Source organism: Nymphalis io, chromosome 18 (genome assembly GCF_905147045.1).
Source record: "Nymphalis io chromosome 18, ilAglIoxx1.1, whole genome shotgun sequence".
NCBI classification, from domain to species: Eukaryota; Metazoa; Arthropoda; class Insecta; order Lepidoptera; family Nymphalidae; genus Nymphalis; species Nymphalis io.
The window spans coordinates 9,885,447-9,911,189 of record NC_065905.1 but is presented as its reverse complement, the minus strand read 5'-3'; the positions used below and the strand labels follow the sequence as shown (position 1 = coordinate 9,911,189).

The window sequence follows — 25,743 nt, the reverse complement described above, 5'->3', positions numbered from 1 at the left end:
TTAAATGTATATGTATCGCTTTAAGAAGTGAAACTGCCAATATTACGTGTAATTAATTATTCTTATGAATGTTGACTAATCCTATCGTTAGTACTCTTGCTTACTTTTAGCGTTTTGCTAAGTAGATTTAAATTAAATTTAAATTAAGAATAGTTATGACTAAAACAATAAGACGGTTTCAGTACCATCCAAAACTAGTTTGAGAAACCATTTCTCACATAATTCGGCGCATATATGCCGATGTACAGCGTGGAGATTACATGCGCAGATTTTAGTGAGATATTTGAGTCTGCGTGCGTAAACTCGTGAAAGTGTGCGAACGCATGGAAATATTTTTTTATTAAACCATTAATGTCAGGACGTAGTTCTTACACAAATTAGTCCACCAATCCACTTGTCTCTATCCTAGTGTTTCAATTATTTATTTGAGGTTTTATATCAATATTATTAATTTTAACCAAAATTACTCTACGCTGCGCTACCCAGATACACGCTTTCTAAAGCAATCTTAAAATGATGTGCTAAATTCAAGTTTACTGTCTAGCAAAATCTACTACTATAATAATATCCTATGTTTATTTAAAGTTCTCTGTGTTGTAATTAGAACCTTTTGCTTATCACATCGAAATCACGGTAGAGGACAAATTAAGTTACAAGTATAAGTACAACTTAAGTTTATAAGTAAAATATTTTTATTTATTAAATAAAATCTTTATTTTTTGAGATAGTTATGTAAAAATGTATGTCCAGGTATCAAATAGGTACTAAGTGATTGTGCAAAGACAAATGCACAACACGGAACCCTTATGCGGAAATCATAAATGAATGGCCGTTTTTAAAGTAAATTTCTTTGATAATAAAATAGTTGCTTAATATAATATGATATACTGAATCCTGGTAATATTTTTACGATGATCTGTCACTTTTTACAGTAATTCTTATGCACACACAGTTGCCATCTTGCAATTTCCTTTTAATTTACCGATACAGAATTTTATCAATACAAATCGACAGTTGTATTTTTTTTAATTTAAGTTTTTCTTATCTAGTATATACGATGGCAAACATAAGTTGCCATCGTATATCCTATCGTGAGGTCAATGTGAAAAGTAATGTGGTCTCGTTGTAATTATTTCATCAATTGAACTCTCGAGGTGTCTCGTACCCTAGTGCTTCCCCTCTAGATGTATATAGTTGTAACGTAAAATAAAGTTACTCGATCTCATGAATATATCATTGCCTGGTTGTAATTGTAAATAATAATTATTAAAGTAAAGTTTTGAATGTTTAGATTTTTAAGAAATAAATGTATTATTAAATAATAGATATATATTTTAATGTCCATACTGGTACTTCTTTGTACATTGTACACAGATTAAATAGAATCTATGTACCGTAACCGTAACAGCCTGTGAATTTCCCACTGCTGGGCTAAAGGCCTCCTCTCCTCTTTTTGAGGAGAAGGTTTGGAGCTTATTCCACCACGCTGCTCCAATGCGGGTTGGTAGAATCTATGTACATCTGATTGAATCTATGTATATTGTACACAGATTAAATACCAAAGATAATACCTTTATTGGCTCTACTAGAGTGATAAGATTGTCTAAGCGTTGTCTATGATTTATACATGGATTATTGCCATTACCGATATTTATCGCTATCTCAACTGTGTGTTAAACCAAAGTCATTGTGGATTTTGTAATGTCAAATTTATTAAGTTATGCATTTATAAATACTAAGATTTTAACTGCCGTCTCACTTTAATATTTATAGCGTTCACGCAATCTTTAAAAATGATAGAATAATATATACACATTGTCAGCTTATTGTCAGCTTTGTTTATAAAGGTTTAGCGGGTGTTAAGTTAAACACTGATTTGTCTCCATCTGTCTTTATTGATTTGACATTCGAGTGAAGAAGACAGCATTCCTTAACTCAATCTTCACTATATAAGCGTCCTTATTGGTAAAGCAATAAGATTCAAAATTAATTATTTTAACTAATTTAATAAGTGTTTTCTTACAATTAAGTATTATAAAATAGAAAATAAAACAAATTTAAATCTGAACTGTTAACGTGACTTAACACGGTTTACAGAAAAAATGAAGTTTTTTTTTTATCATGGTTAACTTAATCAAACTCCTGACGGTTGATAAGAGTTGTATATAAATAAAATATATAAATCATACCAATACATGATTCAGTAGAACTAAATTCTTAAGCTTACATCATTAATTACATATACAATTAAACAATACCCACTCAATACCAGAACAGCTTAATTAGTTAGGAATATTGGACGCGATCCGTCGTTTCAATAATTATTAATAAGAAATATACAATTAATACACATTACATTGCACGATCAGTTTGTGTGTGGTAATTAATTAGTTGTATGGTAAAAACATTTAATGCTTGATTCAAATCTTGCAATGACAGTTATCAAAAGCAATACAAAAAGTCCATTTTTTTTTAAAGAATAGGAAGGCGTATGAGTATATGGGCCACCTGATGGTAAGTGGTCACCAAACGCCCTTAGACATTGACATTGTAAGAAATGTCAACCATCGCTTACATAGCCAATGCGCCACCAACCTTGGGAACTAAGATTTTATGTCCCTTGTGCCTGTAATTACACTGGCTCACTCACCCTTCAAACCGGAACACAACAATAACAAGTACTGCTGTTTTGCGGTAGAATATCTGATGAGTGGGTGGTACCTACCTAGACGAGCTTGCACAAAGCTCTACCACTAGTAATATGTATTTACTATTATATATTGTAACTACATCCCAAAATTTGACATTATCGGTTGGCATTTTATTTTTGCAAACAATGCCAATCATAGTAAAACAAAGAAAAAAAAAACTAAGTACTACTCCATCAAGGCAACTTGGCACTCGGGTGGAATGCGGCTTCCCCGCTGAAAGTCATATTCATAATTTTTATTTAATACTTAAATATTAAATAAAATGTTTTTCATTCATACAGCTATTTAATTTTTTCTATTTAGTTTAAATATTAACGGACTTGGTCCACCCGTTTTCATTTTTTTGCTATTCGTACCCGAAACATGTGCGGATGACGTCACATTTGACAGGTGGAGTTTTATAGCACTGGCATATTAATATATACTTAACACAGTAATTAAATTTTTCGCACAAAAGTTTTACAATTACTTATTATTACGTACAATTTTCGAAGTCAGACAAGCTGTACTATTGTGAATTACGGTAAGTAGGTATAAAAGAAATAGTTCATAACAAATTTCATCAAAATCGGTTTAGTTGCTTGCATACAGGCAGACAGATTTAATTTCGCATATATAATATTACTATAGATTGAAAAGGTAGCTTAAATAAATTTAAACTTGATCTAGATAATGGCATGTCACATTTTGTAATGTATTATAGTATATGATTAATAATAAAATTTCGATTATAAACTACGACTTGACATTGAAATCTAATAACAATGAGTATAGTAGAGGATAATATGTACACAAATTGACTATAATACTACAAATTTAGTCAAGGATACCGACAACTTCGGACTACCGTAGGTGAGAATAATTCAACTCATCAGTTTACTATGGAAGTTTGAAATTTGAGAGTGAGCAGCAAGACCATATGATACCGTAACCGTAACCGTAACAGCCTGTGAATGTCCCACTGCTGGGCTAAAGGCCTCCTCTCCTCATTTTGAGGAGAAGGTTTGGAGCTTATTCCACCACGCTGCTCCAATGCGGGTGGGTAGAATTCACATGTGGCAGAAATTCAGTGAAATTAGACACATGCAGGTTTCCTCACGATGTTTTCCTTCACCGTAAAGCACGAGATGAATTATAATCACAAATTAAGTACATGAAAATTCAGTGGCGCTTGCCCGGATTTAAACCCACGATCATCGGTTAAGATTCACGCGTTCTTCCCACAGGGCCATCTCGGCTTTTTCCATATGATAGATACTGGAAAATTATCTTATAATATTGTTAAACGGATTTCTTTCTCAACGGATTTTATAAAAATATATCGTCTGTTTAGATTGTTGGGTGAAACGTTGTTGTTTCTTCTAGAGTTAATTGTTTACATAGCCCTATATTGTCATATTTAAGTTTGATGATACAGAATTGTTCTCAACGAAAAAAGTCTAATTTTATAACCATCTCAAATAACTGTAAGAAATGATATTATATTAGTATTCGGAAACGTTTTCTTTATCTATATCGGTTAAGGTTGCTCTTACTGCTTTCATATAATCCTTCTCTTTCATTTTTTTATAGTATTAAAATATTAAATAAAACTTTTATTTACTGGTATTAACATATGAAATTAAATGAATATTAAATTAAACTTTTATTTTATGTGGTAGGGCTTAGAGCAAGCTCGCCTGGGTAGGTACCACCTTCGCATCAGATATTCTACTGCAAAATAGCAGTACTTGGTATTGTTGTGTTCTGGTTTGAAGGGTGAGTGAGCCAATGTAATTATAGGCACAAGGGACATAACATATTAGTTCCCAATGTCGGTGGCGCATTGGCTATGTAAGCGATGGTTAACATTTCTTACAATGCCAATGTCTATGGTCGCTGGTGACCACTTACCATCAGGTGGCCCATATGCTCGTCCGCCTATCTATTCTATAAAAAAGACTAAAGTTAATAACCGAACTTTTTATTGATAAATAGATATTATATTTAAAATTAGTTTTCGATAGTCCATAACGAATACACCATTTTAGATTACGTCATTTATTTTTATAAACATATCATTTTTAATCTGGACAACTTGTATTTGTTTAATATTGTATTACTTTTTGTTATAGCTTAAGCGAATATAATATATAAATATGTTTACATAAAGTGCACAATTTATCTTTCAACAATAATATGGTAACTGTTTTTGATATAGAATGATTAATGTTGCTACGTGTGTAAATAAGAACGAGCTGTTGATTTTTAATATTTGTGATGTTTTTGTTTGTAAATATTTGTATGCGTGAAAACATCGTAACTGTTGCTGTGTGTCGAATTGGTATAAAACCATTATACAAATGTTACATGGTACAATATGAAGTTGTGAACACTTTTGTTATATGTGTTTTATTTCCCCCAAATTATTATTAAACTTTATTTTAAATGACCACATTGTTGTATTGATATGATGACTTCTTATTGTTTCTTTTTTTAAATTTTTGATTAGTGAGTTAGTAGTTACTGAGTTTCTTTCGCCGGTTCTTCTCAGGGCTGTGTGTTTCTTTTTCGAACCGGTGTTAGTTTATAGTTTGACTATCAATAAGCAAGTGTAATGCTTCAATTATGAATAAATCATTTTGTATTTGATTAAATCTGAATGCAATGAAAAATAACGACGAATGAAAATTATTTTTACTTTGATTCAAAACATAACTAGTTAATTAGTTATTGATAATTGAAAAGATCCATTTAAAAAACTTCTTGATTGTTCAGAACTTACAAACGATACAAAAAACAATATGCCAAAAAAGTTATAGCTTTTATTTTCTTCAGAGTTTCTTTACAAAATAGATCGAACTAAATTGTTTGTAAGGATTAAATACGTCACACAAAAGTCAAAGATACATAATTACCATATCACACTCAGAGACATTTATTTATTTATTAGGGAAACATACAATATGATAATACTTATAATAACAATAAAAGGACATACATAAGCTCAGTTAGCACCACACAATCACATAAATAAATATAGACTTTAATATATAAGAAATAATACATAAAACCTTCATATCATTAGTATCGATGGTTTTAAATACAAAGAAATAAAGAATTATATATTGAATGAACCAAATAAAAGTTTCGTAGTTATTAACAGTTCCAAAAATTTGGTAATGTCGGCGAAAATTCGTAACAAATCGTAATTCGTAAACAAATGTAATTATTTATTCTAGAAATAAAAGAACAAGAACCAAGCATTATTACATGGTAAATATTTATATTAACACGTTTAGATTTCAATATTTGTTTCTAATAATTTATAATTTATTAAATTAATTTATTGACTTTTTAATCTGTGTGAAGTATGATTAAAATACTGAGTATTTATTTGGATTCCACTTTGTAAAATAATTTATAATATGTCAATATATCAAATGAGACGTAAGCACTTTACATTTTATTTCTCTTAAAGTTTCGTTTTTTTAAAGCACTAGTAACGGTACGGTGGAATAGGTTCCCTGTAGTATTTATCATAAATTTCATCCCAGAAGAGAGCACGATCTTGGAAGAAACCCTTTTTCAATGTTAATTCTCTATCTATGAACATGTAGGGAGTTCTATTTTTACCGACGGGAGGCCATGGTGTAAGTGAAGATCCTTCTGGAACCGGTTTCCTGTGCACGAAATTAATGTGTTTATTGTATTTTGTTATGAATAAAATCCTACACTAAGAATTTATATATATTCTAAAAACATAATTAATAACAATTTAATATTTTACAAGTGTAATGTATTTAACAGTATTTATTGTTTGTGGTTTATATAAAAAAGGGCTTAAGGATTATTTTATTGTAGTTATGAGTACTATCGTATGTATTGTTTATGATTGTATTAGTGGCTCAAAATAAATAAATAAAATAAATAAGTAAATGACGTAACAATTACTAAATGGAGTGTGAGATAAATACATTATTAATAATAAGTACTTTTACGAAAATTAAAAGCTTACCCAGTTGTAATGAAATTAAGCCATAAATTTCTCATAAGCATCTTCAATTTTTTGTACGCATCTGAAAGGTTCTCTTCGTTCCCCAAATCCAACACCGCGTTTGTCTGCGCACAGTGTGTCGCACCGCGTGTTTTTGTGTGCACAATATAATCATTATTCTCATCCGCATATCCAAATTCGTACAAGTAAATTTGATTATTACCAGCTTCTACTTGTAATTTAACAGCTTTAGCTGTTCCATAAGTAAACAAAACATCACTAAAATATTGAACGTATTTCAAGATATTTTTTTCGCTCACTGGTTCATCTCCAAAGTAGAAATGCTTAATCTTGTTCGCTATGTTATCTCTCTCCTCTTCATTTCGGAAAATTAAATTACCCGGAAGAAAATCAGTAAAATTGTTATTCATCATAGTCTTCCACTCCTCAAAATTAGGTAAACGAAACATACCTTCCATTTCAGCGACACCATAAAGCATAGGAACTTTAGAATAGTTACCACTCTTTAATATATTTACTGGATTATCGTCTAGGAACATTTCTTGGCCTATATAACGTTCGATACATGGTGCAAATACTACACCGGAATTGGTTTCATTCACAAACGTTATGAGTAACTTTTCAAATTCTATATTCTTAAAGAAAGCTTCTAAAGAATCTATATTATCAACATCTTCGAAGTTCAACTTTTTTGCAATCATCTTGGCATTCGCAATTGGGTCAACCTGCACGGTATAAAAGGCAACGTTAGGACCACTCTCTGGAATTACTTTATGGAATAATCCTTTCGCAAGCTTAGAAATTATGAAAAGGTCAACAGAAGATGAACCTGCACTCCATCCAGCAATCGTAACGTCATTTGGATTTCCACCAAAACTTGCAATATTTCTTTGTACCCATCGTAACAATGCTACTTGGTCTTTCATACCGGCATTACCAGGTATATCTTCCGTTCCGAGACAAAGGAATCCGTGAGCGCCTAGGCGATAGTTAAAGTCAACTATAATTACTTTCTTACTGTTTAATACATTGAAGGCTGTCTTAATATTACTGTAACCTAATTGGTATGCTCCGCCATGGAAATAAACGACTACTGGCAAATTCCTATTTTCAGTGTCAGGTACATATACATTGGCAATAAGGCAATCCTCTTGTGGATTCAAAGTGAAATGTTCAGTGTCACGAATAAGATTTTCTCGACTAACATGCAAGCTTGTTTTTTGTGGACATATGATGTACTTCGGTATTGCTTCGAAGGTAACATTCCAGGTCGGCGGTGGAAGCGGTGGCTACAACATAATAATACAATTAAGTTACATAGCTTAACAGTTATCAAGATCGGGTATTATGAAACGAGTTTGTTATGCATGAACATTAATAATAATGAATATATTAATTGCACACACAAAATAAAAGGGGAAAATGCCTTAAGACTTATCACTAGTTAAGTGATCACTTCCAGACAAAAATAATTTTCACAGAAATTATCCGGCTCATACATAGATATATTTAAACATAAATTCATAGTACATATAGTATATAAATTATAATATAATACATAAAATCAACATGATATGAGAAGTTGGTTACAGTTATATCATAGATCAATGATCTTAACCGATGATCGTGGATTCAAACCGGGGCAAGCACCAATGAATTTTCATGTGCTTAATTTTTGCTTATAATTCATCTCGTGCTTGACGTGGTGAAGGAAAACATCGTGAAGTTTGAAACATTAGTTGTCTGGTTTCCATAGTACGAGCTCTGATTAGTTTGGGATCAGATGGCCTTGTGTGAATTATGTCCCAGGATATTATTACCGTAACAGCCTGTGAATGTCCCACTGCTGGGCTAAAGGCCTCCTCTCCTCTTTTTTGAGGAGAAGGTTTGGAGCTTATTCCACCACGCTGCTCCAATGCGGGTTGGTAGAATTCACATGTGGCAGAATTTCAGTGAAATTAGACACATGCAGGTTTCCTCACGATGTTTTCCTTCACCGTAAAGCACGAGATGAATTATAATCACAAATTAAGCACATGAAAATTCAGTGGTGCTTGCCCGGGTTTGAACCCACGATCATCGGTTAAGATTCACGCGTTCTTACCACAGGGCCATCTCGGCTTTTTTATTAAACAAATATAATATAATGTATAATTAGGCTTAAAGGGTTTATTAAAATCTTTACATACCTTAAATTTATTAGGACCGGTAGGTGTGGTAGCATACGGTATTCCGAAAAAAACAAAATGGCCACGATATGTCTTATAACCCTTGACAGGCCCTTGGTCTATATTTACAATGCGCCATGTTTGATCTGATACGACTATCTTTGCGCACGCACACAACACAAACATATAGCACCACATGGTAATAACTAAATATATAGATTACAAATCATTATATATATATATTAATAGCACGAGTAGATAACATAATGACATAAAATAATACAGTATAGTATTATATTTTATATACGTTTGTCAAGGTGTTTGTTATATTTTATTTTAGTGTGTCAAAGTATTATATATATGTATATATATATATATATAATAATAATAAAATATACATTAAGTGTCCTTATCAAACGCCAGGTACAAGCCTGAACTAGGCCGACCCTGTATCTCAGACGCTAATCTGTTCCGATGACTTTATACAATTTTAAAAGTGACAAACTTAAATGTATATATAAAACCTATGTTATAATGTATTTATAAAACCTATTTAAGACTCATGAAATTATTATACAAAGCTTACTCATATTTAGTTTTTTAAAATAAGTATTCTCATTATATCAAAATAAACTTTATTCATGAGTGCTTCTTTTAGGCGCACTAATTATTCGTCATTTCACGAGATTAAATTAAATTTAAAATCATCATCATCACCCTTTTCGCGTCCACTGTTGGACATAGGTCTCTCCAATGGCACGCCACTGAGCTCGATTTTCAGCTCTCAATCTCCAACCGCTGCCAGCCACCTTGCGTATATCGTCACTCCACCTAGCTGGAAGGCGTCCTACGCTACGTTTGCCAAGGCGTGGTCTCCACTCCAGAACACGTCTACTCCAACGGTCGTCGGTTGTGCGACAAATGTGTCCAGCCCACTGCCACTTCAGCTTACTAATCCTTTGGGCTGTGTCGATAACATTGGTAAATTTAAAATAAGCACGTTATTATTCACAATTATTGTTCTTAATCAGCCCTGCATTGAAACCCGAGCTTAAATTATCTAAATAGCATTATTTTGATAAGCAATGGGATTCAGTGATCAATTGTTTAAGGATTTTTAAAATTTTTAAATGGTAGATTAATTAATTCTATTTTTCGGTATTTTTTATATTATGCATTATTTTGTTATCTGTACCTTATGGAAACGAGAAGAAAAAGGTTCCAAGTTTGTTTTTCCTTTTTTGTCTTAATAGTCTGTAAATATCATCTTTTATGGAATATTTTTGAATATTCTTCCAAAATAATATATTAACCTAAGTATATTGTGAGGAATATTATTACAACTATTTCAGTATAGATATAATTTCAAATTTATTTTTAATTTAAATATATTTTTATACGACTTAATATTACTGTGTAATCTTGCTAACATAAATTACTATATCCAAATTTTTTTGCTATTTTTGTGTTTCAACGTACAAACAAAACTGTCTCTTGAATTTCTTAGAATAATAAGTGTTTCTAGGTAATTAATTCATAGTTATAAAATAAATAAAATACATTTAATATACGACAGTGTTAAGTAAATTAAATTATTTAAATATTTGACGACAAGTAATTGTATCATTGTATGGAGGCTCGACACCTCTTTTGTTTTATATAAATAGATATATTATGACGTCATAAGTAAGACGGCATGTGACCTAACATTAGCAATATTAACAAATTTTAAACGAATGTTGATTAAAGTTGATAATATTAATGTAATTAAATGTAAACTGATTTTTATTAATTTTATGATAAATTTAATTCTAATTATTATTTAAAGTAAATTGCAATATATTTTTATTTATAATATGGGACACCTGATGGTAAGTGGTCATCACCATTCATAGACATTGACCACGAAAAAAAACGAATCATCCCTTAAATCTATGCACCACCTATCTTGGAAACTAAGATGTTATGTCCCTTTTGCCTGTGGTTACACTGGCTTACTCTTCCAACCGGAACACAACAATACTAACTATTGCTGTTTGGCGGTTGAAGTTATGATGATTGGGCTGGTAACTACCCAGACGGACATAAAGCCCTATCATAAAGTTTTTCATTTTTACGTTTAAATCAAATCGGTATTTGACGTTTAAATATCTGAATAAAATATTAAAAATAGTTTCAATACTAATAATTTATTTATAAAACCACGGCTACACGTGTGACATTTAAAAAAAGTTTATAGTTTAATATTGTCAAATGATCACAGTTTATATCACATTTTACATTTGGGCCTAGTGGTTGGAATTTAGAACACGTGAATCGTAATCGAGATTTGCGGGTTCGACCCAAACAAGCATCTTCGATTTGTTATATGAATATATATATATATATGAATATATATATATATATATGATATTAAATAAATATTATATAAATTATATTGATATTAAATATATATATATATATATATATATATATATATATATATATATATATATATATATATATATAATATTTATTTAATAATTAACTAGCATATCGTTCCTAAGAGTCTAAATAAAACGTTTATATTGTAATACAAAATATAATTTTGTTAAGTCGTTATTATTATTACCTCGTAGTCATGATTTTTTCCTACATCTTCAACTATTAGCGTCATATTTCAGTCAATTTACATGAATTCATAATCATGAATTACTCTGTCCATTAGTGAAATCCATATGAAAACCGATTTCGCAGTTTTTCAGCTTAACGCGATCAGACAGACAGACGTGGCGGGAACGTTTTATAATATGTAGTGATCTCAGGTAAATGTGTATAAAATGGCGGATAAGACTCCAAATCTCCTTCTATAAACATATTAAGAAAATTATAATAATACTTTCAGCGATTCGACACTCTTTTCTTTTTCATTTAACAGTTATAACTTACTCATACAGTGCGGTTTAAGCACTCTAAATGTTTATTCTTCTTATTGGGGTACGTTAAAAATCAAAGTTCAATGACTCTTTTCGATAATGTCGCAATATTACCAATTCACGTTCAAATATTTGATACCAATAATATTCATTTATAGATCAGGTTTAGTTTGAACCAGTTTATCAAATTGTTTGTTTAAAAGATGACGCTCTGATAAAAGTAACATGCGAGTGTATAATTGCTCTGACATTGCAATAAATAATATTCTCTCTACACTGCACTTGTGAAACTTGTATCGTAAGGCCAGTTCTGAATTCTGTAAACCGTTATATGTCGATAAACCTGTGAATCATATAGCCAACATTGAGGCAGCTAACCTGTAACCAACTTATTGTTGAGATAAAATGGCTGTGAATACTCATTCCGATTGTGTTGGCAAGATTAAGGTTGTGGAAGAAATAAAAAGACGACCAACCCTCGAGATCTCATCCTGGTGGAACCGAAATTGGAGAGCGATTCTTGGTGAATTGGTAGCGACGACATTATTAATATTTCTTGGTTGTATGACGTGTATACCTATTGATGGAGTACCTCTAATCACACCCTTGTATAGCCCAATAGGTTTTGGGCTAATCGTTTTGTTCGTAGCTCAATCTTTTGGACATATTTCTGGTGCTTTCATGAACCCTTCTGTCTCATTGATTGCTGTTATTTGGGGTAAGATATCTTTGCCTCTTGGAATAGCGTATGCGATCGCTGAATGCCTAGGCGCAACCATAGGATACGGTATGTTAATGGCACTGTCACCGTCCGATTTGATCTCTAGCGGTATATGTATCACCGAACCTCACGCTGGACATACAGTATACCAAGCGTTAGGCGTTGAAGTAGTGTTTACTGCCGCATTAGGATTTGTTATTTGTTCTGTATGGGATCCAGTTAACGAAGAAAAAAATGAATGCACATCTATAAAGTTTGGTCTAAGTATGTCTGGCTTAGCAATTGCTGGAGGCCCATTAGCAGGAGCTAGTATGAACCCAGCAAGATCTCTCGGACCAGCTATATGGACAGCTAGATGGGCTTTCCATTGGATTTACTGGGTTGGTCCTCTATTTGGCGGGGCTCTGACTGCGACGCTTTATAAATTTGTATGGCTTAAGAAGGAACTAATAAAGCAGCCTCAACTACTTGCTTGGAATGATGACAACAGTGCAGTCTAGTGAAGGTATATTGTATCTGTGTTGTTTTTTATGTGAAAGTAAATTCCTTGAGACTGGTATTATGTGTCATTAAATAAGTTAGTTAATAAGTCAACTATTTAATTTTTTAATAAATAGATTTTCACATTTGTGTTGTTCCTAACTTTTGGTATTTATTTGGGTAATATACAATATATATAATTATATGGAATTGATTATTGACAAATCCTTAATTGATTATGATGCAAAATGGACAACGTAGACGAGTTAATCAGTGCAATTAAATTGCAAGAACTTATTTTCAAAATCTATGTTGCTACTGATTCGAATGAAATTGAAATTGTGACTTATTGAGCTGTTGATACCAACTGCTGTAGTTGGTTACATGGTTACAACTATTCCATCAAATATCAATGGCAGTTTCAAGCTATTGACTATGACTGCAAGAGCGATCCGTGTATATTCATCACTGGCTAACTGCTCGACCAGTATGACCAGCTTTAATTACACATTCATCTCTGCTATTATATAATACTGATATGTGAAATTGCTAACAATATTCACAAGCAGTTTGAACTTGTTAAAGATAAATGGCGTCTAGTAGTAAGTAAGACCGTTTTACAAACAGTATGAAGACAGTTTCCGTTTTCAGACAACTTAATTTCCAGTCGCGAGGAAATTGTCATACAGAAACATAAGCTTGATAAAGTTGCTTGGAAACCTAGTTGACAATGACTTTAAACTTTTGCAATAAATAATAAACTTATACATTTTACCCATAATAAATAGCTGATTCGGGCATTGGTTGGAATACTACTAGTGGTAGGGAAGGTTTGTACAAGCTCGTCTTGGAAGGTACCACCCACTCATCAGATATTCTACCGCAGTACTTAGTATTGTTGTGTTCCGGTTTGAAGTGTGAGTGAGTCAGTGTCATTACAGGTACAAAGGACATAAAATCTTAGTTCCCAAGGTTGGTGGCGCATTGGCGATGTAAAATGCTTCTAAAGTAAAGTAAAAATTTGGATACAGAAATAGTCTAAATCGAGAAGAAGCTTACAATTTTCTCTCAGAATAAGCCTAAAATTTCGCTCACAGCATAAACCTACAATTTTCTTAGTTATTTAAGACACCAGACACATGAAAAGCAAGTAATGATTACTTCGAGTACAAGACATCGTTATTAGTGAGTGCTGTAATTAGTAGAGACGTTGATTACACAGTGAATACCAAAATATGCAGCCCTATTAAAATTTCATGGTCCACGATTCCTTATTGTGGTAGGAAAATGGAATCCTTAGTTATATTAATTAAGAATTACAATGAAATAAGGATACAAGATAGCGTACCATACTAATTTTATATGCTTAATATATTATTTCGACTGCATTGTCGGTCTAATTATCAGATATAAGGGCGCAGAGGTCCTAGGATCAAACCCCTGGTCAGTGGTCTATTTATTAGGTTATTCTGTCGAAGAATAACAGCAGCGGCCCGGAGTCAGAGAGTTTTTGCCTTGGAAAGCGCGTTAAGTCGTCAGTCCTGCACCTGAACTCTTTACGGTAGTGTCGAATTGCCGTCCCATCGGATTATGAGAGTCAGGGAATAGAGAGTGCTCTTGTGCACTATATTACTTATCCCTGCGCAGTTGGTTAATCTCTTTTGAGATTCACCGATCTGGCCGAAATTGGTCAGGATTATATCACATGTTAACTTATTAATATTTATAAAATGAGTACACTAGATTTTATTGTTACCAAGATCCAGTATCCATATATTAGTCTTGTGTTTTTCTTTGACATCATAAAAACCTTACCCAATATTAACATATGAAAATAACATACAGTTCTTTCATTTCAATGAAACGAATTCTTAGATGTCTTAAGTAAGGAAACTTTATTTGCTGATGTAAATACGGTCTTTGATATGCAAATTCGAGTATTTCGTGATATGACAAACGTAGTAATCGAAAAATTGAAAAATTATACATAATATGTACGTATATTTAAAGCAAAAATAGCCTACATGCGTAGGTACTTCACGTCGCTATTTTTTTATTATATAAACATTATCCAATACAAACAAATGTTTGAAAAAATGTGCCGTATTTCATATTTATTTCTAGAAATTAAGTCAAGTTTAATAAAAAAAAATATAAACAGTGCCTTAAGTAATAAAATAGCAACAAATTTGAAATAAAATACTTTTTGTACCTCGGCGGCGTTCTAAGGCGTGAAACACAAAATATTTATACCTTATTTAGAAAATGCATGTAAGTAAAGTAACTGTATGTAAAGTAACAGCTACTGAATGTGCCACTGCTGGGCAAAAGCATAATGTATTGGAACTTACTTCACCACGCTGCTCCAATACGGATTAGTGGATACACATATTTCATCCGACACATAAAAGTTTCCTCGCGATGTTCTCATAACCCATTGAGCACGAGATGAATTATAAACACAAATTAAGCACATTAATATTCCGTTTACTACCTGGGTTTCAATCAGGATAAGATTAACGTCCTATACTGAGTCATTTCGACCATACTCGTGATATTAATTCTATTTGAAAGCGTTTAGTCGCTTATTCAAAAGCCTTAGCTGAAATGCATTAGAGGCGTATTGCACGGTCCAGTGCGGAAATGGTCCATCGAATATCAATCGATCAACGTCTATCTAGTCAAGATAACCAGTGGTAATTCTACTATTCTATAACGATTATGATAAGTTCCCGATTCAATTAAAATCCAACTTTTACTATTTTATATTTATTCGGGTCGTAACCGAACCGATATGATGTAACATATGCCGTTACATCAAACCCTGAGTTAATTGTAAACTTTTATGCCAATAGTCGATAATTAAATTTAAGAGTAAGAATAACGGATAAATGGCAACGTTCACGCTTCGATTTTATTGCGACAAAGTGACAATTTGTTAGCAGAATTGGCCCCCAGCCTAGATTAACTTTGATCGCTTCAAACGGCACAGCTTGAAAATCTTTATAACTGAATAGAAAATCGTGGGCTATTTTTAGATGTTAAATTAACATTGTCAAATTGCCTATTACCTCATAACGACTTTCCATTAAGATGGATAATGAGATAAGTTTATAAATTAAGGAATTTACGGGAAAAAATATTGAAACATTTATTTATTAGATAATCCAACAGCATCAGCATTTATCTTTTATATATTTTTATAATCTTGTATATAAAAAGATCATATCAAATATTATTTTACTACTAAATAAAGCACTATTAACACAAATTGTGCAAATTACTATATGTAAACGTAAAAAAAGCAATATATTTTTTTGCTACTATACTAGCCGTCGTTGTAGATAGAAAAGGCACAGAAATGAGATCGCGCACCGAAAAGGGCGTGTAAGGGACGCGCCTGTGAAATCTTAAATTTTATTCGCTTTAGGCGCCCTCTTAATCTTATCTTTATCTTTTAATATTATCTTATATTAATCTAATTATCTTGTAATGTACAAAAGTGCCTGTGGGAGCTTCCTTGAACAAAACTTTAATTTAATTTAATTTAATTGCATAGAATAACAGCGCTATACGTTTATTTTCATATTAAAACATTAAATTTCTATGTTTGTTTAACAAATTTATTTTTATTACACTTATTTCAAGTAAATAGCTTAAGATAGTAGGTAGTAGTTTTTTATCTACAATAAATAATATATTTCATGAATCCTTTTAATAAAAAAAGCATTCTCGTCCGCCATTTTACACGGTGTCGTTTATCACTGTCAGCATATTTCATAATTAAAACAATATGAAACCGGAACCTTTTAATTTATATACAAAATAATAGGTTTATGAAAAGAAATTTAAATATTTTAACAACAACTTTAATTATTTGTTATATAATCTAATATATTACATTATATAAGTATGTATGTTATATATATGTAGTAAATAAGACCGATACTTACATTTTTTTTTATAAAACAAGTATTTTTACTTGTTACTTACTTTTAGGGGTGAATTTAAAAATCCTGACATAATTTTTTTATTGAAAAGAAGAATCTTCTTTTATTACTCTTACTTAAAAATTAAGGGTACTTTTGTACACAAGCCTTTACCCTCATTTTATCCCCCTTAGGGAAAAATTTCCAACACCCTTAAAATTCACGAGTCAATAAATGAAAAAAGAAAAAACAAATACACTTAGGACTTTAATAACTTCAAAAAGGTATTTTCATACTTTCACCCTTTCATTTATTTTTATTTTTTTCTGATTTCTGGCTTGTATTTCACCCTTTTATTTAACTATAATAACGGAAATGAGATGTCAAAATATCTGCTATGTCAATGTTTGTTTGAAATAAAATATTTGAAAAAAGAAATAAAAAAGTAAACATTGAATGAAAACAGTATTAAAACCGTCATATTTTACAAAACTAAACTCTTATAAATGGATATCTTTTTTTTTTAATTAATTTCTTTTTTTTATTAATTTATATATGAATATAACGCTTCAAAGACAATTTATTTATTTTTTATCTTTTATTATACTAGAAGTTATTGATTTTAGAGTTGACATCAACACACTAATTACAAATGCAAAGTCGATTTTTCTAGAAAAATTAACTTTAATGAATCCATTTTTGAATATATAAATAAAACATCGTATATAATAACTAAGCCTGGCTTCACGTGGATTATTTTTGCATATGCAATACGGCTTTAGTCGCCGGCTTTAGAGATTAACGGTTACATTGGAATATCGAGCTGGGCTTATGCTCAAAACATAAATGCTCTATGGAGAACAGTGATGTTGAATTTATATTTACGATATAATAATAATAATAAATAACTTTATTCACCAAAAAGAAACGAAGACAAAAAAATTAAGGTACATAACCATAAAAAAGAGTTAACAATATCATAATTTGGTGAAAAGGTTGTAGTCTCAGCTAGGCTGCTTTTCAGTCTACGCCTTGTACATATGCTGCCAACACAAACGCTACATTCAGTGCAGTAAAAGGTAAAAGGAGATAAAATTACTTAAATAATAAATTTAATACAATTTATAACACGCACAATAAGCTAAAATAAAAGAAAACATGCAAGCATTACTAAAACAGTGAGGTTTTTTTTTTATTTTAGAAAAAGGAAAATATTTCATATTGAATAAAAAATGAAAATAAAATAATAATAAAATATTTAAAAAGTTTAAACAAATAGAGATATATGTTTTAATAAATTATAATCAAAGTAACACATTTGTCCCGACACATTGCATAGATAGAATCCATTGCTTGCATTGTGCCTTAAACTTATTTTGAGACGTACTTGTTCTTAATCGGAGGTGGGATATCGTTCCAACACTTAGAAGCAGCGAAACAAAAGCTACCTCTAAATGCTTGCAAATGTGGTCTAGGCAGTACTAGTCGCGGAACTCGGCTCAATCTACAATTGGATTCATTTGTTTAATCATTGGATTAATATGTCAGACCATTTAAGTTTATCCGCCAAATAATTGGGAATTTTACGATATTTTAAGGTGAAAGTGATATTATTTAATTTAAGTGTACGGCGATTTTTCATATTTAATATATTATTGGAATTTAAATAAGGTGTAATATGCGAATATCGAGGTATATTGTAACAAAATCTTAGACAAGAATTTTGTATCCTCTGTATTTTCCTTTCAGTCTTTTTATAAAGGCAGGGGCCATAAAGGACATCACAGTAGTCCAACTGAGATGGAACCAAGGATTCTACAAGTTTTGATCACGCTGATTCACTCAAAAATGGTTTAAACTTATAAATCATTTTGAGTAAAGCGTTACACTTTGAAGTAACAGATGATATGTGTTCTTCAAAACGTAATGACTCATCCAACTTCACCCCAAGATTCTTCGCTAGCTTAGACTCAACTAAGGAATGACCATCTATAAAAATCCTATGACACATTTGACCAAGCGATACCATTTGTCGTCTAGTACCAAAAATTATGTAAGTACATTTTTGTGGACTTAATGACAGGTCATGATTCTTCGACCAACTAAAAATTTGGGAAAGATCATCATTAACATTTTGGATAGTTTTATCATTATTTATATATGGATTGATGTTCAATAATAACTGTGTATCATCTGCGTACATGTGGACTAAACCAATATTATTATTAGATGCAGAAAGAATTTCATCAACAATATGTAATAACGCTGTAGTGGAACTGTTTGCATGCTGACAAAGCTCCATGATCACCAAAATATATTATCACATTTAAAAAGTAACAATAGCCAAAAATTATATATAAATTATATATAATAAATTTGCAACGACGAAGCCTTGAATCCTATCAGTCTAAGTCACCTCCTTCTTCACTAAAGTAATTTTTAAAAACTTATCTTAGTTCAGTATGCAGAACAGACAATTTAAAATTAATCGCAACCATGTCCTCAAATTTCAACTACATCAAACGGGAAGTTCAATGAACTACGAATAAATGTTCTTACAAAGATTTACGACCTCATATTTGCGGTATAGAAGGAATTATCTGTGGACCATTGGATATTGGAAACTGAAATCCCATACATCTTCAACTTAAAACTTCGATACGATCACCAACATTACTAAACATACATTGCGTGTTTCACCTTTAGCTTGTCTCGAAAACTTAAACAGGAGCAGCAATCAATGTGGAACATTTTGTTTGATTCACGGTATACCAAATCTCTATTAAGTTCAACTCGCCACTATCGTTGGCACAACTGCTACCTATAGACCTTTTAACTAAATTTGTGGTTGGAAAACGTTTGACCTATATTGATCAGTTTTCCGTATGACAGTTTGATTATTTATTATTGATATTCGTTAAATTATATCAAACATAGACATATTTTGAAATATTATTAAAATTATTACATATATATTAATAAAATATATATATATATTTTTTTTTTTTTTATAGAATAGGAAGGTGGACGAGCATATGGGCCACCTGATGGTAAGTGGTCACCAACGCTCTTAGACATTGGCATTGTAAGAAATGTCAACCATCGCTTACATATCCAATGCGCCACCAACCTTGGGAACTAAGATTTTATGTCCCTTGTGCCTGTAATTACACTGGCTCACTCACCCTTCAAACCGGAACACAACAATATCAAGTATTGCTGTTTTGCGGTAGAATATCTGATGAGTGGGTGGTACCTACCCAGACGAGCTTGCACAAAGCCCTACCACCATATATATATATATATATATATATATATATATATATATATATATATATATAGTTTTAACATCTTCCCGACTGCACTGGCTCGTCCGCCTTCCTTTTCTATAAAAAAAAAAAAAAAAGGTGGACCGACGACTTAGAACGAGTCGCGGGAAGCCGTTGGATGCGGGCAGCGCAAGATCGGGCAACGTGGAAATCCTTGGGGGAGGCCTTTGTCCAGCAGTGGACGTCTTTCGGCTGATGATGATAACGATAGACGTAGATTTAAGATCAAAAATCAAAATCAAAATACATTATTCAACATAGATGCATTACACTTACTTATTGATAGTCAAAGCAGAAGCTACCACCGGTTCGGAAACCCAGTCCTGAAAAGAAAATTTACAAATTTTCAATGTAAAAAAATAGCCAGGAGGCGTTTTAAGCTGATAATTGCAATTCAAGCCCGGGTACTTCGAAGTTTCACTCACATTGATTTTAGACTGTTGACGTGAAAAGCATGAATTTCATGTTTTTGTTCTTTTTTTAAACTACGTTAAAAATATACATCCGAAAATTTGGCCAGTTTGGCCAGAAGCTGTATGGTATGCAGTTAGATAAAGGCAAACATAACATGAATACGATAACTTATTAATATAGTATATTATGACAAATAATCTTTTTCGCTAATTACATACTAAAGGCCTGTAAATATTCCATTGCTTCTTCTTTTCTTGAGGAGTAAGTTTCCACCACGTTCCTCTGATGCTGTTTGGTGTATACACATGCGGCTGACTTTATTCGACACATGCAGGTTTTCTTTCATCGCCAAACATGAAATTAACCAACATTAATTAAGTTCATGAAAACTCCCAGTGAGCCTGAAACTGAGATCTTCGGTGAAGGTTCACGTGTATCCGTACATCCCGACTCCTCAGTATTTAATATTTTTTCAATAAACGCTAGACGAGCTTCTGTTCACGTAACTGCTGAGCTTATAAACACAATTTAAATTCATATTTTTCACACACGCTCCTTGGAAAGATTCCAAAGTTCATCCCGAGATTCTTTAGCTGAATTCCGAGCACCAAACGAAATATTTCACATATCGATGCGATACTTACGCATGATATTAGATCCTTGCAACGTATTAAACATATTTTTGATGTTTCCATAGGGTCAGATCGTCTATATTGATCGCATTAATCACTAGACAGTGATCTAAGTTTATTACATTCTTATGCAACATACACAAAGATTGGCTCATTACTAAAAATATATATTTGTTTTATGCAACCAAGTCGAGAATCAAAGTATAAATAGTATTTTTGTCCTTTTTACCAAATTTATTGGCGTCTTACTGAGTCAACCGAATATTGTAGTGCTCCTCCGTAAAAATAAATTAAAACAAAGGTAACGAAGATTTTTGTCTTCTGTAACGGGTACATATTAATAACGAGACAATCTTCTTGTGCTTTTAACTACTTCCTTTGAGTTTGTCGTTCTAGTGGTACTTGTGGACATACAATATTGTTTTGAACTGCTTAAATGGGTCATGCTAACTTGGTGCACTAAGAGGTACCTGAGGATAAATACAAGCCAATAAAAAACATACAACATTCATTGAAATCAAAGTATTAAGCCCACTTATTTCAAATTAATTTTTTTTTATATATAATTCGGCTACTGTTGTATATTACTTATTGTAAAATATGAGATATAAAAAAAACCCGCTGAGTTTCTTTCGCCGGTTCTTCTCAGGTCTGAGGTGTTTATTTCCAAACCGGTGGTAGATTTATGAATATCAATAAGCCAGTGTAACGCTTCTATGTTGAATAAAGATTTTTGACTTTGACTTTGACTGAAAATAATAATGCTTTAGTTAATGATAGCAACAACATTTACATATATTTGAAAATTTTAAGAAAATAGTGTATACGTACCAATATTTCAATTATTAAAAAAGTATTTTTTATTTAACTTCTCCCTTTAAATTTGTGTGGTTCAATCGGTGCCGTGGCGTAAGGTATATCATGAAATATATATACCCACGCCATAAGCAGATTGTTTATATCCTCGCATCGTTCCTTGAACTGTAAATAATAGTCGTGTATTATTGTTACAAATAATACGCTCAATCCTATTGGATTATATACTAGTATTTGAAAAAGCATCTTTATTTTCTCTAGTAACAAAAATTGTTCTTGTTCTTTTTTAAATTTATACTTAAGTTATCATGTGTTTATAAGATAAGGTTTTATTTAAGCACTTTTATCATTACAACCTAATCAAAAATAAAATGATTTATTATGTATGTGTGTTCTTAAGCTTTATATGAAATTGATAGAATAATTTCGATAAAATTACAATTCAATAATACATCATCGGAAACATTGACAGGGCAATGCCAATGTCTATCTGTGAATGATCTATAAATAAATAAAAAAACATTAAATATTTTCTGTCTTATCGCCTGAGTATTTGATTATAAGATCGAAGATTTTTATCGTTGACGTATTTCGATAAAATTTAAAATAATTATTACGATCGAATTTCGAAGAATGGTAAGAACAACAGTATAATTGAATCCAATGTAATACTCAGCGGGCGTTGCTTATACGTTAAAGTGAATTCAAATTCACTTTGACGTATCACGTTAGAATATAAATATAACCTAGAGAGTTAACCATTGCTTACATCGCCAATGCGCCACCAACCTAGGGAACTAAGATGTTATGTCCCTTGTGCCTGTAATTACACCGGCTCACTCAGCCTTCAAATCGGAACACAACAATATCAAGTACTGTTGTTTTGCGGTAGAATATCTGATGAGTGGGTGGTACCTACCCAGACGAGCTTGCACAAAGCCCTACCACCAGTATAATATTTAAATAAAATCAGTGCACTGTATTAAGTATTTATTCGTGTGAAGATTATGTATTTGTATCTTTATGTGTTTATTTTGTATGCGAGATGTGAGAGTTACAAATATATTATATACTAATAGTACACATTTTATATATTTACATAGATATCGCTCAATGTGCTTGAAGTAATCTCAATATCATTGATAGCTATCTATCTAGTGAAATACGTATATTGCGTAAACAGAATTACAGGAGATATTGAAAAAAACATTATTGACATTCCTATCGATTGCATTATCTATTTCACTGAGTTTTTTTGATAGACAAGCGATGAATTCAGCCATATTGATTATTATTATAGAATAACTGTGCCCGCGGTTTCACTCGCGTAGGTATATTAAAGAAATCACTAAGAGCAGACTTACAATATTTCAACATATACAACATTTTTAGTTTTATTTTCGTGGGATATTAGTATTTATTAAATTTCGCCGCACCCGGATCTAGATAGGGTAACATACATTGGCCATGGCCAGGCCATGATAAACAGCATTCCCTAAAATCTATTGTGACATACTTGAATATATTTTCCTGTGCTTTATTATTGTGCAAACGATACCTTCATAGGAAAAAATGTCCTTTTAAAACTAAAATGTAAATCTGTGTATTTAAAAAATAAATACTTATTATCAACTAATCGACTAAGTATAAACTTAACAAAAATAAAGAAAAAAATATATGCGGCGGCGAAACGAAATACCAACCTAACCTATAAACTTTAACTTACAAAGTAATTAACAAACCGAAAACTAGTAAATAATGATTTTCAAAGAAGTTACTAAATTACCTGTTGAAATATTTTGGAATAGAAAAATATATTATGAATGTTATATTATGATAAAAAAATATATGCAATTGGTAATTTACAGAAGAAACAACGATGTGGATGACGGGGGCAACTGAGCTACAGCATCGTAGATTGAAAGACATGTATAAAATAAATTTTGTTTGAACTCATTTAGGTCAATATAAATTATATTAAGTTAAAACAAAAATAGCTAGTGAAATATAAAGTATCGAAAAACAAATAAATGTATATTACATATATTGGTATTTTTTTAATCTTTTAACCTTCGGAAAGGTACCCGACTCCCATGGGGGGGGGACTGGGTTAAGTGGGATTCTTACCCACTAAAGTCACTGCGATGGCCGTCCTCGTCACGGATCAGAGGGGCTGCGGGATCGTGTTGATATACCTAGAAATGGTAAAAAAATTAAGTGAAGTTTGCCACAATACATTAGTGAAAATCTCACCCGAATAAGTTAAGCAGTTTCTAAGATTAGCGCGCACAAACGCACAGACAAAAATTTAAACGAGCATTGTTTTGGGTTCTATTAGGTTGATAATAGCCCCCGATAATAGTTTTACTCGTTTGTCTTCCATGTACAGACAGCGATCAGTCACAGATTTAATTTATGTACTATAGATTAAAACTTTGTAAAATAAAGCTACCATTCAAAGATCATTCTTTATATTCTTAATATCTTAGTAACATTGCCAGGTCAGACAACGTTTTTCTCGATTGAAACCCGATAATAATTCTTTTCAGTTTGACAAAATATTTTATTGTGAAGTGACAGATCAGATCATTGATCTGATACGATTGTGTATCTTCCAAAACGCCTGATCGAAAACCTACAACCAGATAAAGTTAATAAATCATATATATATAAACGAGTATAATATTTAACGCGCAGTTGACAAGAGATCTCTATCTTTATCTAATAAATCAATAAGCAAGTGTAACGCTTCTATATTTAATAAATATTTTTGACTTTGACATTGACTTTATCTCGACTGAGTACAGTAAGCAGTGAGGCATATAAATATCTTTACTATACTGATATTGGGCATGTTAGTATAGTAAATATATTTATTTGCCTTGTTTTATGTGCGTACTTAGTCCCGATTTATTTAGCCTTACTGTATAACTAATAAATTCGGCTAATTCTACACTAAATTGATGATGCTAGGACGATACCCCTTTAGGAAGGAGAAGCAATTTCATATAAATAATTTCTTGATTCAACTGAATTATATTCCTTCACTTACCAATTATGTAAAACAGATCACGAAAATACTATTTAAAACCCTACCATCTAACATTACAGTCGACATCAGCAATAAATATACAAGCAAAGACGAATAAGTTGAGTACCATTTTTTTCTCATTTGTTCTTGTTGTATCTTGACGGGTCAATTGGCGTGGTTGATAGATACTTTTGCCTTTCATGCCGAAGGGGATGGGTTCGATTCCCACCCCGGACAGACATTTATGTGCATGAACATGTTTCCTAAGTCTGGGTGTCTATATAAGTATGAATTTAAAAAAGAAAAGTAGTATATGTAGTATATCAGTTATCTGGTTTCCATAGTACAAGCTCTGCTTAGTTTGGGATCAGATGGCCGTGTGTGAATAATGTCCCAGGATATTTATTAACGAACTTTAGCGTAGAAGGGATTTTCGGAGCATGGTTATTTATACATGTATGTTTTTTATTTAGTAATGTTTCGAACACAGTGCGAACTAGTCATTATTTTTATCTCATTCGTTCGAGCGTGATGAAATAATAAACATAAAATGACCACATAAATATAACTGAACTTCCTTATACAACTTGTGGTTATTAT

At 31.7% G+C, this 25,743-nt stretch overlaps 2 protein-coding genes across 2 annotated transcripts; one reads left to right on the top strand and one right to left on the bottom strand.

Moving 5' to 3' along the window:
• Positions 1–6,049: 6,049 nt before the first annotated feature.
• On the bottom strand, positions 6,050–9,074 carry LOC126775692 (esterase FE4-like). Its single transcript, XM_050497754.1, has 3 exons — positions 8,898–9,074; positions 6,709–7,997; positions 6,050–6,373 (listed from the first exon to the last, which is right to left on the bottom strand). The coding sequence occupies exons 1-3, from the start codon at positions 9,072–9,074 to the stop codon at positions 6,190–6,192; spliced, it is 1,650 nt and encodes a 549-aa protein (XP_050353711.1). The 3' UTR covers positions 6,050–6,189.
• A 2,987-nt stretch (positions 9,075–12,061) lies between these two features.
• Positions 12,062–24,036, top strand: LOC126775476 (aquaporin-like). Its single transcript, XM_050497452.1, has 2 exons — positions 12,062–13,017; positions 23,981–24,036. Exon 1 carries the CDS (start codon positions 12,197–12,199, stop codon positions 13,010–13,012), a length of 816 nt encoding a protein of 271 aa, XP_050353409.1. The 5' UTR covers positions 12,062–12,196; the 3' UTR covers positions 13,013–13,017; positions 23,981–24,036.
• Positions 24,037–25,743: the final 1,707 nt, after the last annotated feature.